The sequence below is a fragment of the Herpailurus yagouaroundi genome, unplaced genomic scaffold (assembly GCF_014898765.1).
Source record: "Herpailurus yagouaroundi ecotype Mexico unplaced genomic scaffold, PumYag 207, whole genome shotgun sequence".
Lineage (NCBI taxonomy): Eukaryota > Metazoa > Chordata > Mammalia > Carnivora > Felidae > Herpailurus > Herpailurus yagouaroundi.
The window spans coordinates 1658266-1673732 of NW_024412438.1; the positions used below are offsets into that span (position 1 = coordinate 1658266).

General features: G+C 48.4%; 1 protein-coding gene and 1 pseudogene across 1 annotated transcript; one reads left to right on the top strand and one right to left on the bottom strand.

Annotated features, from left to right (window-relative positions):
- The first annotated feature begins 2235 nt into the window (after positions 1–2235).
- Positions 2236–4469, top strand: LOC121015535 (olfactory receptor 10J4-like; annotated as a pseudogene).
- Positions 4470–9139: 4670 nt separating this feature from the next.
- Positions 9140–14789, bottom strand: FCER1A (Fc epsilon receptor Ia). Its single transcript, XM_040452483.1, has 5 exons — positions 14658–14789; positions 14011–14031; positions 12719–12973; positions 10965–11222; positions 9140–9531 (listed from the first exon to the last, which is right to left on the bottom strand). The coding sequence occupies exons 1-5, from the start codon at positions 14713–14715 to the stop codon at positions 9332–9334; spliced, it is 792 nt and encodes a 263-aa protein (XP_040308417.1). The 5' UTR covers positions 14716–14789; the 3' UTR covers positions 9140–9331.
- Between the last annotated feature and the right edge of the window lie 678 nt (positions 14790–15467).

Here is a 15467-nt window from a genome sequence, read left to right on the forward strand (position 1 = left end):
TGTGTGTCCTTCACTTCCTTTCTAGTTTCTTTTCGGTATCCCCTTCTGGGAAGTATCTCAAGATTAGCCAGTAAAGGGGGGAGTTCCTATGAAACCACAGCTCTGCTCAGTAAGACGTTAGTGATCATCAGATAAGAAAATCCGTAGACTTTTGGTAAAATAGCGCTGGTTTTGCACAGTGACCCAGACTCAAGTAACTGATGGATTTAAAATAATCTCGGGAAGGGCATTGACAAAAATCTGGGAAATGCTTTGTAACTGTTAGTACAAATCCATATGTATTGTTGCAGGCGTTCGGTGTCCCGAGTGGGCGGATGTGACTCTCAGAAGACCAGAGAAACAGGCTGCTGGTGAGTTTCACTTCCTTGTACTCTGGGACGGTGCTTGTTGATTGTAGCGTAATATTCGTTCATCACGGAGTCAACGGTGATCTGTAGAAGGGGGACCACGATCTCTCGCAGACAATCTTGTGCTTTTTATCCTTTTGGAAATGTGTATGTGTGAACTAATGTAAGGAGGAGGGACGTAAGACTTGAGGGCTCTTTATTTGGGTCCTATACAAAAGGCTGTCCAGAAATCTAACTTCCGTGAGGGCACGGACCCTTGCTTGGTTATCTTTGTGTTCCTGCTACTAGCACAGCACTCACTTCGTGACGTACTCAGCACATTGAACTCCTGGAGAGATGGTTTTGCTTGCATTCAAAACAAAATTTTATTATTTACAGTAGACTTAAAACAAAAAATTGGAGACCCAACAAGACAAGTAAGTTCTCTTCCCTGGAGAAAAACTGTAAGATTGGGTCAGGGACAGGCTTTGTTTCCGTCTTTTTGTTGTCATTTATTTGACAGAAAGAAAGAGTTTTAACCCCAAAGTCCACTACGGTCTGAATTTCGAGGTTTCTGTCCATCTGTACCCTCCCTACCTTTTTGTCTCTTTCCTTCCTCACCTCCATTTCTTACACCCGAGATGAGTAGCCCTCTTCTTGCCATCCCGTCTCCCCATCCCACCCTGCTCCCCTTTCCTGGTGGCTCTCCTGGAGTCCACCCACATAGTGGTGCTGGGATAGAGTCGTTTCAGGTGATGGTAATTTAGAGCAGATTAATGGTCTGGAGGAGGAAGAAAACAAATATTCTAGGCTACAGGCAGGAGTAAAATCTTTTTCCAGGCAAGTGGAAGGGAGTTATAAGAACAACCTGGATGCATTTCCATGTACGTGTGCAAATATAATAAGACCTGTGGTTGTCAATGGCTGGGTTCCGAACTATCCGTCAAAACCCAAGAACACAACTTGGATGTCACTACAGACTATTCCCGGCCAGCAGCTGGATGGGCCACTGTGATCTAAGGGAGAAAGAAGATGTTGGGCATCTCTGGGATGGGAGTGCAAAGCAGAACTAAACATCTCATTCTACCAGGTCCACACCCATGTTGGGATAGTACATGGGGCACTACATGGGTCTGGTCCGTGCACCGCGAGAAAGATGTTAAAAGCGCGTGATGAAGTTTGTATGAGCAGTTGGCAGGGAAGTGATAAGAGTTATAAAAATCAAGGCTGGTTAATCACAGGCTTGTTTACAAATCCTTGAAAGCTGGGCTGAAGCCGATTAAAAAATTCTTTGTAATGTTTATTTGTTTTTGAGAGAGAGACAGAGCGCGAGCAGGGGAGGGGCAGAGAGACAGGGAGACACAGAATCGGAAGCAGGCTCCAGGCTGTCAGCACAGAGCCCGATGTGGGGCTTGAACTCACGGACCTCAAGATCATGACCTGAGCCGAAGTCGGACGCTTCACTGACTGAGCCACCCAGGCGCCCCCAAGTTTTTTATCTTACTTCCAGTTTAGTTAACCTACAGTGTTGTATCAGTCTCAGTTGTGCAGTATAGTGGTTCAACGATTCCATTCATTACCCAGTGCTCATCAATGTACCTGGAGACTTCACCCTTCATCCCCGCCACCGGTTTCTCGCACCCCCCACCCTTCCTCTGGTGACCAGCAGTGTGTTCTCGATAGTTAACAGTCTGGGATTTTTTGGTTTGTTTCTTAAATTCCACACATGAGTGAGATCATATGGTGTTTGTCTTTCTCTGACTGACTTATTTCGCTTAGCATTGCACCCTCTGGATCCAACCATGTTGTTGCAGATGGCAAGATTTCATTCTTGTTGATGCCCGAGTAATATTCCATTGTGTATGGAATGAATATACCACATCTTTACCCATTCATCTATTGATGGGCACTTGAGCTGCTCACATAATGTGGCTATTCTAAATAATGCTGCAGTAAACATAGGGGTGCATCAATCTTTTCGAGGTAGTGTTTTCATATCCTTTGGGCAAACACCATCAGCAGATTTTTTTACCATTCAGGGGGCTCGCTTGGAACTTGACTGAGGTTGATGCAATGAGGGACCTTGGTTGGGAGACCGTTGCAGTCTCTGCAGAGAATGACATTGTGCCCACAAGTTGGGTGTTGGTAGAAAGCGCAGGGAAGAGGGGACACAGAATACAGCATTTTGGGAAGGACTGTTTTCCGCATGGAAAAGGATGATGCTCCGCTTTCTGAATGGAAGTAACGGATAACCATGGTGGGTTCTATCGGGAGTAGACACGGGTTGAAAGGCAAGACTAAACCTGCCGCTGTCCAGTCTCCAGTTCTGAGCTCACATGAGATGAGCCCATTTCTGTCCCTGTCTCAACTTGAAATATACAAAATTGAAGGGAAAAATAGAATATCTGGTCCTTCTCTGATTAGGTGAATTTTATCTCTGCTCTCACACTAGGAAAACCCAGCCCCTTCTTGAAAGGATCTCCTCGGATCTGTTCCATCCTGTTTTCTGCTCAAATTCAAGGAGATAAACCATACCCCTGCAGTGCCTTATCAAACCTTTTCCATGGCCTGAGAGGTTATGCGGTGTGGGGCTTTCAGGAGGACCAGCTCGTAGAAATGCTCCCTTTTCTAGTCTTTCATGATCGCCGGGGATTTTAGGCGCTGGGCTTGGTGAAGTGACTCTGAGAAGCAGAAATCATTACAGGACTCTTCTGAGCCATTCGGCAGTGACAGTGCCTTCTGACAGGTGTTGAAAGGATATCGGCCTCAGATATGTTCTGTCTTTTACCTCGGTTACTGTCCTCACTGGATCCTTCCCAGCAAATTCAAGAGTGTTTGAGGACCAACTTCTTCCCTGACCTGGACTCGCCTCTTCGATGTCTGGGCAAATTATTTCTACTGATCTCCTCTGTACTCGGCCTCTGCCTTCCCTCTGGGATCTGACTCTGCCGCCGATCTCAGGGTCCTGGGGTGGAGCCCAGGAAGAGGTGCATAGAGGCGATGACCACAGCTGACACTGATGACCGTCGAGGTCCAGGGCATTTGCTCAGACGATGGACACACTTTTTACCCAAGGCCTTGGGTTAGCCTGTTCTCTTGTAAAGTTGGCTCATCACCCCTGTCCTTTGCCCAGAAGCACACCTCCCTCAGTGCCAACACCAAACTCTACTGCCCTGGTCGAGTTCCTCTTTGAAAGGAACTCTGGTGGCCGCACAGGCTGGTCTTTGCCGTCTTTCTGAGTTTGCACCTGCTGACTCTGTCCAGCAATATCATCATCATCGTGACTGTTATTCGTCTGGACCATCACCTCCATACCCCCATGTACTTCTTCCTGAGCATGCTGTCCCTCTCTGAGACCTGCTACACTGTGGCCATCATCTGTGCTTTCCGGCCTCCTGAGTCCCCACCAGCGCATTTCTGTCCAGTCTCCTCAGTCCCCAATGAGCCATCTCCATCCCAGACTGTGCCACTCAGCTCTTCTTCTGTCTCACCTTTGGCACCAACAACTGCTTCCTGCTCACGGCCACGGGGTATGACTGCTACGTGACCACCTGCAACCCCCTGTGGTATTCAGTCGTCATGAGTAAAGAGGCCTGTGTCCAGTTAGCAAGTGGCTCCCTGGGAACTGGCCTGGGCGTGGCCATTGTCCAGGTAACATCTGTGTTTGGCCTGCCCTTCTGTGACTCCCTTGTCATCTTTCACTTCTGTGACGTGAGGCCCCTGCTGAAGCTGGCCTGTATGGACACCCCTGTCAACGAGATCATCAACTTTGTCGTCAGCGTCTGTGTCCTGATTCTGCCCACGGGCCCGGTCTTCTTCTCCTACGTCCTCATCGTCTCCACCATCTTCAAGATCCCCTCTGCCCAGGGCCGGAAGAAGGCCTTTGCCACCTGCACCTCCCGCCTCACGGTGGTCATCGTCCACTATGGCTGTGCCTCCGTCGCCTACCTCAAGCCCAAGTCCCGGAGTTCCGTGGGGGCAGGACAGACTCATCTCTGTGACCTACACCGTCCTCACTCCCCTGCTGAGCCCTGTCGTGTACAGCCTGGGGAACAAGGAGGTCAAGGATGCCCTGCGCAGAGCCGTGGGGCAGAAGCCCCTTTCCTCTTAACAAGGACAGATTATTGGAAGGCTTTTAACTGATTTTGTTTAACGTGTATTCATTTTAATGCTGTTTCAAAAAATGCCTTTAAATATGGGATCAAGAAGGATGCTGGGATGGCTCGGTCGGTTAAGAGTCTGACTTCAGCTCAGGTCATGATCTCATGGCTCGCGGGTTCGAGCCCCGCTTTGGGCTCTGTGCTGACAGCTCGGAGCCTGGAGCCTGCTTCAGATTCTGTATCTGCCACTCTCTCTGACCCTCCACACTTGCACTCTTGCACTCTGTCTCTCTCTTGTTCAAAAATAAATAAACATTAAAAAAAATTTTTTTTTTTAATTTTCCAGTAAGCTCCTAAACCTGCAGAGGTTAATCTTGAGAAGTTTCTTCTTAGATGCTCCCAACTTAAAACCGGACTTAAAGCCAGCGTTCCTGTCTGAGCATCACAGAAGGTGAACACGTGCGCTCTGGTGCAAGGCAGGGTCCTTTCTCCCTCATCCTTCTGTGCACTCTGGCCTTCTATGCCAAGGACTGAGCATACCCTGACTTCCAGACGCAGCTCCTGCAATGCCCAGAATCACCCCACGGGGTGACCCTGCGTGGGCAAAATATCACTTGTGAGAGTGTCACGGGGTCTGCTGGTTATGAAGGGTGGGGCAAGGCAGTGGAAATGAACAAGTTCTCCAAGTCAAGTTAACCTGTCTGACTTTGCACAAAACACTAGCTAGCACGTGAAGTCAGCCTGCAGATCAAAGACACCTTTGCCTTCACGTCCAGATTTCTAAACATAATAGCACCAGTGTCTTGCTATGAGGATAGTCAAAATTATTTTCAAAATGTTTGACTTAGTCATCCTGCTTAAATCCAGATAAAAAGCCATTAGGTAGAGATCTGACAGCCGGGGTCTCACTCTCTTCTGTCACTTGTACTCAGTGGATGCTGTGCTACCCTACCTGGATTGCTTACCTTTGGGCCCCACACATCTGTTCCCCCAGCTGCTGGGAGGCTCTGAGGCAATAGAGGTCAGTTGAGTGGCTCTTCGGAAATTGCTGTTGGTGAAGAGCTACTTTCTCCAGAGTCTCACACCTTCTGCCAGGGCAGACGGGCCGCAAAGACTTGCCTACTTCCGGCTGTAAAGACTGGCCCCCGTCCCTCCAACTAAGATGATTAAAAAGGGCCCTCCCGGCTCCAAGGCTCTCATCTGTGAGCCGGTTTGACATACATCACATTTCAGCTACTCCCCCTGCCAGGGTCCGCTGCCTTCACTCTCACACGGGTGTTGATGCCGAGGGCACTCTCTGGGAAACCTGTTACATTTCAATCAGTTTCAGAGTCTGTTTTCTTTTTCTTTCTTCCCTTTTTTTTTTTTTTTAATGTTTATTTATTTTTGAGATCGAGAGAGTATGAGCAGGGGAGGGGCAGGGACAGAGGGAGACAACAGGATCCGAAGCAGGCTTCATGCTCTGAACTGTCAGTACAGAGCCTGACGCGGGGCTGGAACTCCTGAACTGCAAGGCCATGACCTGAGCCGAAGCTGGACGCTCATCCGACCGAACCATCCAGTTGTGCCCATCAGAATCTGTTTTCCGAGGATCCTAATCTGCAACAGTTTAGCATCCCATTTCTAGAACAGTCCTTGGCAAGAAGAGAGCCCAGATTTTTAGCCTTGATATATTCTAGTGAAGGCAGGAGGCCAATGGCTTCTATATTTTAATTAAAAAATAATTTCACCCTATTAATTGAACTATTACTTACTTGTGGCTCAATTTGGTTGGTTGGAAACTGGTGAAAAAAATTTAAATGTGAACTTTTCTCAGAATCCACAAGAAGTTATTCCTTTATCCTCAGCAATTTTCAGTTGCATGGCAGCTTTGAATCCCCTTTCAATTACCTTGCAGTGAGATTGCTGACCACTCTCGGTGATATTTTTAAAATTTCAAATACAGGAAAGGCTAAACGTGAGGATATATCATTCCAGTGTTCAGGGAGGGAAAGAGTGTGGATGCTCTAAGTGATATGGACAAGTCCACTTGCCCTTGATTCTGGGCACATTTTTAGGTAGAAGTTTTGGGACGGGGATGCCATGGAGATTGATGAAGCAGCAAATGGGATTTGGACTTGGTAAGTAACTGTCCAGAGCAGGGCCGACAGCTTAACATAGGAAGACAGCACTGCTCTCTGAGGTTATCTAGGGACCCAGGCTGGCAGGTGCCTCTGGCCTTCTCAACATAAAGCTCCCATCTCTGGGTTCAAGGAGATTATCCTGTTGTCCTACTTCCCATTTCGTGAGAAAAGAGAAGGAGCAGGCTCTGTCTTCAAGCACTCGGTTCCCCGGCTTACTGATGAGGTGGGTCTTTTGTCTGAGTTTCCATGCTTGAGGTGACCAAGGGAATATGTCTTTCATTGGCCACCAGTAGGGAGTTAACTGACTTGATTTTCAAAAAACCAATCTCTATTGAGGATTCATGATTTGTGGCAGCCGATTTGGAATAGCAACTATGGGAGAGAAAATTCGCTCTATGAACTGGCTTCGACCAATTTGGTAAGAGACTGGAGGTAGCAGAGGAGGCCCTAAGAGTGAAGGGGGGTGAATTATTGCCATTTTAATCACCTGTAAGATATACATGCTCCCTCTCTGGCATAGACAAAGTATTTTATGTATATAGAAATAAAAACGTCCTTTTATTTTTTATTTTTTTAATGTTTTTATCTAGTTTTGAGAGAGAGTGCATGAGCTGGAGGGGGGGGTGGGGGGAGCAGAGAGAGAGAGAGGGAGACACAGAATCCGAAGCAGGCTCCAGGCTCCGAGCTGTCAGCACAGAGCTCAGCGCGGGGCTCAAACTCGTGAACTGTGAGATCATGACCTGGGCTGATGTTGGACACTTAACCGACCGAGCCACCTAGATGCCCCGAAAGCATTCTTTTAAATGCCATATTTTGGAGCTCCACTAAATATTTAAGCCCTAACTCTGTTCCACATTTCTTACGGAACAAGAGATGTATGAAGAAGAAGGAAATAGGAAGAAATAAATGGTAGACATGAGTCTCAGACAAACCTGAAATTCACATCCATGGAAGAGTATGGTGAAGACCATGTGTGGAGGATGAAGGAAACATTCACACTAAGAGCTTCTTGGGGATGCGTTCTGAGCCTTTGAGCCTGTGTAGTCACCACATGGGAAATAGGCTTCCGAGTAACGGAGGACAGAACATCTGGGCTCAAGGGAGCTTAGAAGCCACCTAGTCCAAACCCCCTCTTTTTACAAAGAAGGAATGGGATCTTAGAGATGGGCAGGCGGCTTGCTCTAGTCACACAGGTAGTTCATGGCGGCTTGAACGTCCAGGTATGTGCTCTAAGCAGAGCTCTTGCAAGCTTGGGTGGGGATAAAAGGGGAGGTGAAGGTGAATTGTGATCCTCCAGAATCTAGAAAACGCCTCAGAAGTTGTGTCTCAGGCTGATCAAGCCTGGACTTTCTATCCACGTGAAATATCCCTCAGCTCTTAACTCTGGGTCACTTGGCCTCAGATCCTCAGAGGAGTAAGTCACTTGCTCTTCCGTCTGATGTGTACGAAGCCGTGTGTAGGACACTGTGACGGAAGAAGTTGTTTGTGATGGTGGTGGCAAGGCCATGGTCTCAAGGCTGTAGCCGAAAATGGATCTTCTGTCTTTCCTTAAAGGCAAGGGAAGTGCCTAGGACAATACCAAGGGTCCTCCCGTGGGGAATTTTCCTGTTTTTCCTCTTTCTGTTGCAGGAAACTCATAAGGCCTGTTGACATGAAGCCAAGTGACTAGGCTGTTCAGTGGGAATCTGGTCGTTTCTTACGTGTCTGAAATGATTTGGGGGAGAAAAGTAGAAGTGGTATTAAGGAGGTTCATCCCAGATACCCATATTTAGAAAAAGAACAAAACAAAAAACACCAATAGTTCTCTCTGCTTCATGGTCCAAAAACATCTTTTGGAGAAAATGGGACTTGTCAATCTCATGGGTGTTTGTGAACCATCCCCCAACCCCCACCAGATTCACTTCCTCCTGATGTTAGTAATTGTTCTAAAATATAGTGAAGTTAACAGGTGCTCTGATCTCTCGTTGACTGTTGTGAGCTCACGGTCAGTACTGCTAATATATGTTGCCTCTCTTCCCTAACGCCTCCTCCTGGCACCCAGGATAAGTGTGTCCGCGGCAAAGGTGGTGTTGGGGCGGGAGAGCGAATGTTGGGTCTTTGCCTGAGATCTTTCTCAGTCCTGGGCTGTTTTTCAGAGCTGAGAGTTCCGGTGATTCTTATTTGCTGGAATTTCTCCAAGTTCAGGTGCTATAAGAGGGTTTTCACAACTTTGGGAGATAGCAGAGAGAGAAGCAATCACAGGGAAATCTTAGACTGAGCCTCGTCCCCAGGGTCCTAAGGCTCAGGATTGCCCCAGCTTCAGGGCAATCCAAGAGCTAGAAGCTCAAAAAGGGTAAGTCGAAGTGGGAGCAGAAAAGTGAGTGATCTCACCGGCATGCTCCCAGGTCCTCATAGGCCTGGTCCAGATTTACGATCGTCGGGAGAAAGCCTTCCTAATCTGGGACTTTATGGTTCTTGCCTCTAGAAACAAAAAAAGAAACTAGCAAGCCTCAAATACTTAGATGCCCCGTGTTACCTGGTTTCATACCCCTTTTATTCAAGTTGGACTTCTCTCTTACAGACGCTAATAAATGAATATATTCATTCTTGCGTTTAAGTGATGTTTATTGAGCCCTTGCTGTTACATGCCATGTAACCAGTTTCAGCTGGTTTAATAAAGCAGGTCTGTAAAGCCTTGCGTCCAGACGCTCCTGTGTGCGTTGCGAGCTGTGTTTGACCACGGAGAAGCAATCGCTGATGCCAGAAAGAGGTTGCCGTTGCACATGTTTCCCAAGCAGCAACATCAGTTCTTTTTGGGGTCTGGCTTGGGACGTGGGTCCATAAGGTTCCTGCTCCTCCTAGTCATCTTAACCTTCAAGAGCAGGGTCAGCTGCTGCTGGGTCGAGATAAACAGCCCCGTGTCCGCAGCAAACAGAAGCGCCACCAACGATGGGATCACAAATTGTAGCCAGTAGTATTTGCTTTGGTGCTCCGGAGGGGAATCTGGATGCAACAGGAAACATACGTCATATGAGGAATTGAAAAATGGGGCTCAGGGCTTCATCCTCCCTGAGAGAGGAACCGGGAACGGTCCTCTGTCTTCCAGAGCTAGCATGATATGCTGGCTGGGACCCGAGGGCGACACTCATGGACTTGGGTTCCTCTGCCTGTGCTTCCTGGAGCCCCAGGACTCCTGAGACCTTCCCTCAAACCCCAGCCTGTAGCTCCTTTAGCCAGTGTGCCCAGTGGGGAAAGTCATAGGAAAGGCGATCTCTTTATTGGGGCTCACAGGCGCAGTGGCCCACGTCTGACTTGAGGGTGGAAAGGAGATGGCAAGGCTGGGGAGGGTGGAGGTTCACCAGTGCCTCGTTTCTGAATCGTTCATCATTTACCGCGTGCCCGTTGGGGGAAATAAAGGCACTGGGCCAGAGCCTCTTTAAGCTGCCTTCCAGTTTCCCTCTCTTGTTATTCTGGTTGCAAGATACTGATTTTTGTGATGATCCTAGAATTATAGAGCTCCAGAATATTACAGCCAGAAATCCCGTAGAGATCACCTAGACCCGTGGCTCTCAGCACTGGCTGCACAAGCCCGTTACCTGAAAGGGCTTTTAAAAATACTGATGCTCAGTCCTCCAAACCAATTAACTCAGGATCTCAAGAGATGAGATGCAAACGTCGGTATTTTTAAAGTTCCTCAAGGGACATCTAGACCAAGCCCTTTATTTTACAGATAAGGATACCAGAAGGCCAATGACAATTAAATAGCACTTAGGTCTCAGGCTGGTTAACAGAATATTGACATTAAAGCTCAATTCTGGCTTCTGGTCCCATGCTTTTTTAGGCATTAGTATGAGCCACGTCTGCCGAGCAAAAGGTCTAATTTCCTCCTTGCAGGGCAGGTAGTCCAAAGGCTCCCTCTCTTTTTAGAGTTTGGAAAGAGCATCTTCATATTTGGCCCTAGAGGCAGTGCACCTGCCGGGGTCTCCTCATGAGGCTCTGTCTCCTCACCACCCAGTCACACAGCCCACTGGTGTGTGGGTCTCCGTCCCCAGCCCTCCTCCCCAAGCGTGGCGTCTTCAAGCTCTACACCACCTGCATTCCTCCAACACTGAGCCTCCCTTTCAATTTGATAACTAGAAGTGTTCTCCCCCGGAGCCACAGAGGACTCTGGGATTGAACCATTGATCATGATCCGTTATGCTTGGGTGGTGCTTATTAACAGGCTAGACATCCGTTTCACAAATATCCCCTCATTTAGTCTTCATGCAAATTCCACCAGAGACTGAGAGATGTGCTGCCCACCCCGGGCCTCCTCCCTGCAGGCCTGTGGGCTAGACAAGGTGCCCCGGCTGTCCTGTTCTGCATGCTGCAGCCACTTCAGGCTCGGGTGTCCTCCCTCTCCCTTCCCCTGCCCCCCTCCTTCTTTACCAGCTCACCTTTTCTCACAACTATGTTGAGGAAGTTAGAGGTGTGATTTTTCCTCCAAATCCAGCCCGTGCAGTAGTAGGTGCCGCTGTCTGTTTCTGTGGCATTGTGAATGGTGATGTTGTAGTTGTCGTACCAGAACTGGAGGAACTTGCCATTCCTGTAGTAGGTCACTCTTTTGACATTCAGATTCCTCCAACTGTGGCACCTGATGAGGAAGGACTCACCCTCCAGCACCACCTCAGTAGAGGCCTGAAGGAGCAGCCACTCTGAAAGAACGGTCGTTACGTTATTTAACGGCAAATGGATGGAAAGACACAGAGGGACAGAAAAAATAGGAGCGGTCATGCAGAGTCTGCGTCAGGAACCACGTTTTATCATTAGCCCGTTTCTTGGCTCATAAGGGCAAGAAAAAGGAAAAACAAAATCACGCTTCGAGTCTGTCCTCTATACTGATGAATCCTCTCGCCTCCTGAAAAGGGAGTCTGGGTCCATGAAACCACTCTGACATCTCTGCTGAGCCTGTCCACGGAAGGCTCGAATGCCAGTATTCCCTACAGCCCTGTAGACGCCAGTTCTGGTCACTACGGGGTAATAAGACTATTCTGTCCAGGGAGTCCTCGCCTAGGGGCAGGTGTCTTTCATCCTCCCGTCTCTTAGGGGCTCCCTAGTTCTACCGTCAATCATAGTTGGCTCTGAAAGTTCCCCAGCACATGCACGCCAATATTAATTATGTGTGTAGTTACTCACTTAATATCCTCTTCCTCATTTGGCTCCATACTGCAGGAGGCCAGGGACCATGTCTGATCCTTACATTATATCCCCAGTGCCTAACACAATTACTTCAGAGTTGGTAGGTACTCAACGAATACTTGTTAACGAGGAGTCTGTAAAGTATAAGAGTTGGGTCGTATGGCTAATGTCACCGTGAGAATTGAAAGGCATTCACTGAGGGAGAATTTGGACCAAAGATCTGGCTAGGCTGTGCAGGGCACAGTTTATTTAGTAGTGATCCTTAAGGATTTTCTAGAATCCACTCCAAGGAAATAAAGAAGCTATCCCCTGCTGCTTTCGTTGGTGCCTGGAATATGCATAGGGATGTCACCACACCTCTTTTCGCTCAAGAGAAAGACATAAAGTAGGCTTATCCTTTAAAGTATGTTTGCATTAAAAAATGTAAAGCCAAATATATCCATGACCTAGCCATTTAAATGAAGTCATTCTTTGGTTCATCCAGCATTTACTAACTAGCCCGCATGTGCCTGAACGTGCTGTCCTAGTGGTTGGCAATAGCAGTCATGAAATTGGGGCAAACATAACATTTGTTCTTTAGTAAAAGTGGAAGTCATGAGGGATCTACGTGGATGTCTTTCAAAACTAAGAGAGCAACCTGATATCCAGGTCGTGGCTCGTGGAAACGGTTGACCAAATTTGATCTTTTGATCCCATTTCAGATGTTCAGCTCCTTGCAGTGTTCACATATCCAACATGCTGTGTGAGCATGTCGTATACATCTGCCCCAAGCAGGAAAAGAGGGGTGAGGTAGACTGGAAGGATCCCACTGGGAGATGGGAGATGGCCAGGACCCCGAAAGGAGGTGGGGCCATGCAGGAGTAGTAGTGGAAGGAGACAGGCAGGTCTTGAGACAGAGACCCTGAGTCCCACCCCAGTGCACCAAGCCCCAGAATAACTTGATCTCTCCCCATCTCCAGACGGGCCATTCCTCACATGGGGGACTCTATCTTTCCATAGTCCTGGAACTTACCACTGAAGACTTTTAAGGACACAGGTTTACTCAGGATGGATCCTTTGTTCTGACACCTGTATTCCCCACTATTGTGGGTTTGGGCTTTCACGATGTCCAAAGTTAAAGTTGTCACTCCCAACCTGGTCTTGTTGTGGAACCACACAGTAGAGTCGAGTTCAAGAGAATTGTTCTCTTTACATGTAAGAGTCACAGTGTCTTCTTTCAATATGGTAGTCCACGGTGGATTCAAGGACACTGTAGGTTCCCGGGTGCCTTTGAGAAGATCAAATTGTGGGAAGAGATATAGAGGGATTGAAAAGGGCTCCAGAGTACAGATATGGCAATAGTCAGACAGTTAGTGGTCAGTCTACCCTTGCACGGCCACTAATAAGAAACAGGAAGGAGGAAACAGTGTTGTGGCCCCAGGGAGTCCCAAACTAGGGGGAAAGAGGGGACACGAGTGCAACATAGGGTGACCACTTCAGTCCTCCTGATTTCCATGCCAGTATCTGTCAGCGAGGACTACAGCCTCTGGTCGGGCAGAGACGATGTCTATCCTGTTCAGCCCTAGCTCAGCACAGTGGCTGCTACAGAGGACATGTTCATTAAATATTTGCTGAGTGGATGAACGTGTGAATAATGGATGAATAAATGTGTTAGACTAGCTGAAACAGTCTCTCCCAGTTCTAAATTTTTATGACTATTTAACTGTGAGTGGATATGGAGTGAAAAATCCACATCAATTCTGGAAGGAAGTGAGAAGCACCGAGAGAATCGGTCTTAATAGGTTTTCTGGAACAAAGAGATGTGGTACAAATTTGACCAAAGCCTGGGAAGTGGCCAGTGGCGATGAGGTACAGAAACAGAACTGGACTTGGACCCCAGGGGATTCTGTTAGAAGCTGGCCCTTGGTCAGCTGCGCGACCCCCAGCAAGCACTTAATCAGGCAAAGCCCTCAGTTATAAAATGGCGGTAATACTAACCATGATGATGATGCAAGCATTGAATGAGGTTGTGTGGCAGTGCCTGGGCAGGGGTGGGGCAGGCTGGGCAGGGGTGGGGCATTTAGATGTTCCGCTGACATGGTTGTTGGCATAGAAAGGGGTGGGGTGCCTCGAGACAATGAGGTGGTGTGTGAGCAGGTGTTGAACGGGGGAAAGAAGGCAGGCGGGGAGGGAGTGGGGCTCAGGTTGGTCAGGGAGGGACAGATGCCTAATCATTAGAAAGCAGAGGTGGTGGGGTGATGAGAAACAGTGTAGGGGGGAGTGTGCCCAGCCACGGTGAGACTGACGGAGCAAGGACTCACTCACCTGCTGACATGCCATCTGGATCTGCAAAAGTTCAAAGAGGATAAGTTAGTGTCTCTGCCCAGTCTTCTGGGACTCCCAAGGATGGGGATCTGGGGGTGGTGATGAGGTCTACATCCTTGGAGTTTGTTTGTTTGTTTATTGAGAGAGAGAGAGAGAGAGAGAGAGAGAGAGAGAGAGAGAGAGAGAGAATAAGCAGGCTCCATGCTGTCAGCGTAGAGCCCAACGCGGGGCTCGATCCCATGAACCGTGAGATCATGACCTGAGCAGAAATCAAGAGTTGGACACTGAACCGACTGAGCCACCTAGGCGCCCCCAACATCCATGGAGTTTTAAGGGGTCAGCCATCTTGTCAGGAATCTGACCCAGGGAGAGAAAGAACTTCTCTCTTTCCTCTGCCCTCCCTCCCTTGCCCTCTGGGAGATGCCGGAATGACTGCAAGAACAGGCTTCTGGCTGGCTCCCCCTTAGGTCCTGCTCAGCCCAATTTGCTCTGCTCCCAGCTTGTGTCCACTAGAGTCCCCGGGAGATGCCCTGTGGTTTGCACAGAGCCCAGAAAAGTTCACCACGAAAACTGCCAACGTTCCTACCCCGGCCGCTACCCAGACCCACGTCGGCCCCTCCAGGAGGGGCAACCGAGCCTCTACTTACAGAGGAGGAGCAGCAGTGCTGTCCACAGCAGAGCAGGGCCTCCCAGGAAAACCGGCATCGCCTCCCTGGCTCCCAAATGCCGACTCGACGGGAGAGACCTAACGCCTTAAAATAGACTTAAAGCCAGAAAGGAGAAGGAAATGTTTTCTGTATCATATCTGGTTAACTCATCAGCTGCGCCTGGGTTTGCTTTCTTCTCTGGAGATAATATTCAGAGTAGCACCTAATTGGGCAATTTCACATTTGCCTCCTAGCACACTCCCTTACCGGGGCCAGAAATTGCTGACGTTCGGTCGTGGTTCTCTGGAGCCACCATCACTCTTGTTACCTAATTTCCTGCTGGTCCACGAGCCCGCCAGTCCTCCCGTTTTCACCCGATTCCCTGAGGATCCACTCTCTGAGCAGCCAAACTGGGGCTGTTTTCAGAGACGCCTCTTCTACTGGATTTTGATGGGGCTCACAACACAGGATGACAGATGTGAGACCATAGCTTCCAGGGTCTGTTCTAGAATTTATTTTCTTTTCCAGCGTGTATCCATTTTTATGTTTCTAATCTTCCAGCATGACCACCCTTTCCCCTTTCGGCCCATACCAGCTCTCTTCCCCCCGGGACCCCTTCGACCAATTACTCTGTGTTTTAGCTCTAGGCCAGAGATGCTCGCCTTCTCGCAGGATTTGGTATTGTTGACGAATACTGGAGATGATAGCTCCACAAATGTCTGTCGTCTTTGACATTCACAGGGTGAATTTTATTCTATTTTACTTTATTTTATTTTATTCTATTTTACTCTATTTTATTCTATTTATTTT

Coding starts and splice junctions, on each gene's coding strand:
- FCER1A (XM_040452483.1), bottom strand. CDS start 14,715: ATGCCGGTTTTCCTGGGAGGCCCTGCTCTGCTGTGGACAGCACTGCTG. Junction 14,032..14,657: donor AGCACTGCTGCTCCTCCTCT/GTAAGTAGAGGC, acceptor GAACTTTTGCAG/ATCCAGATGGCATGTCAGCA. Junction 9,532..10,964: donor CAACATAGTTGTGAGAAAAG/GTGAGCTGGTAA, acceptor TGTTGCATCCAG/ATTCCCCTCCGGAGCACCAA.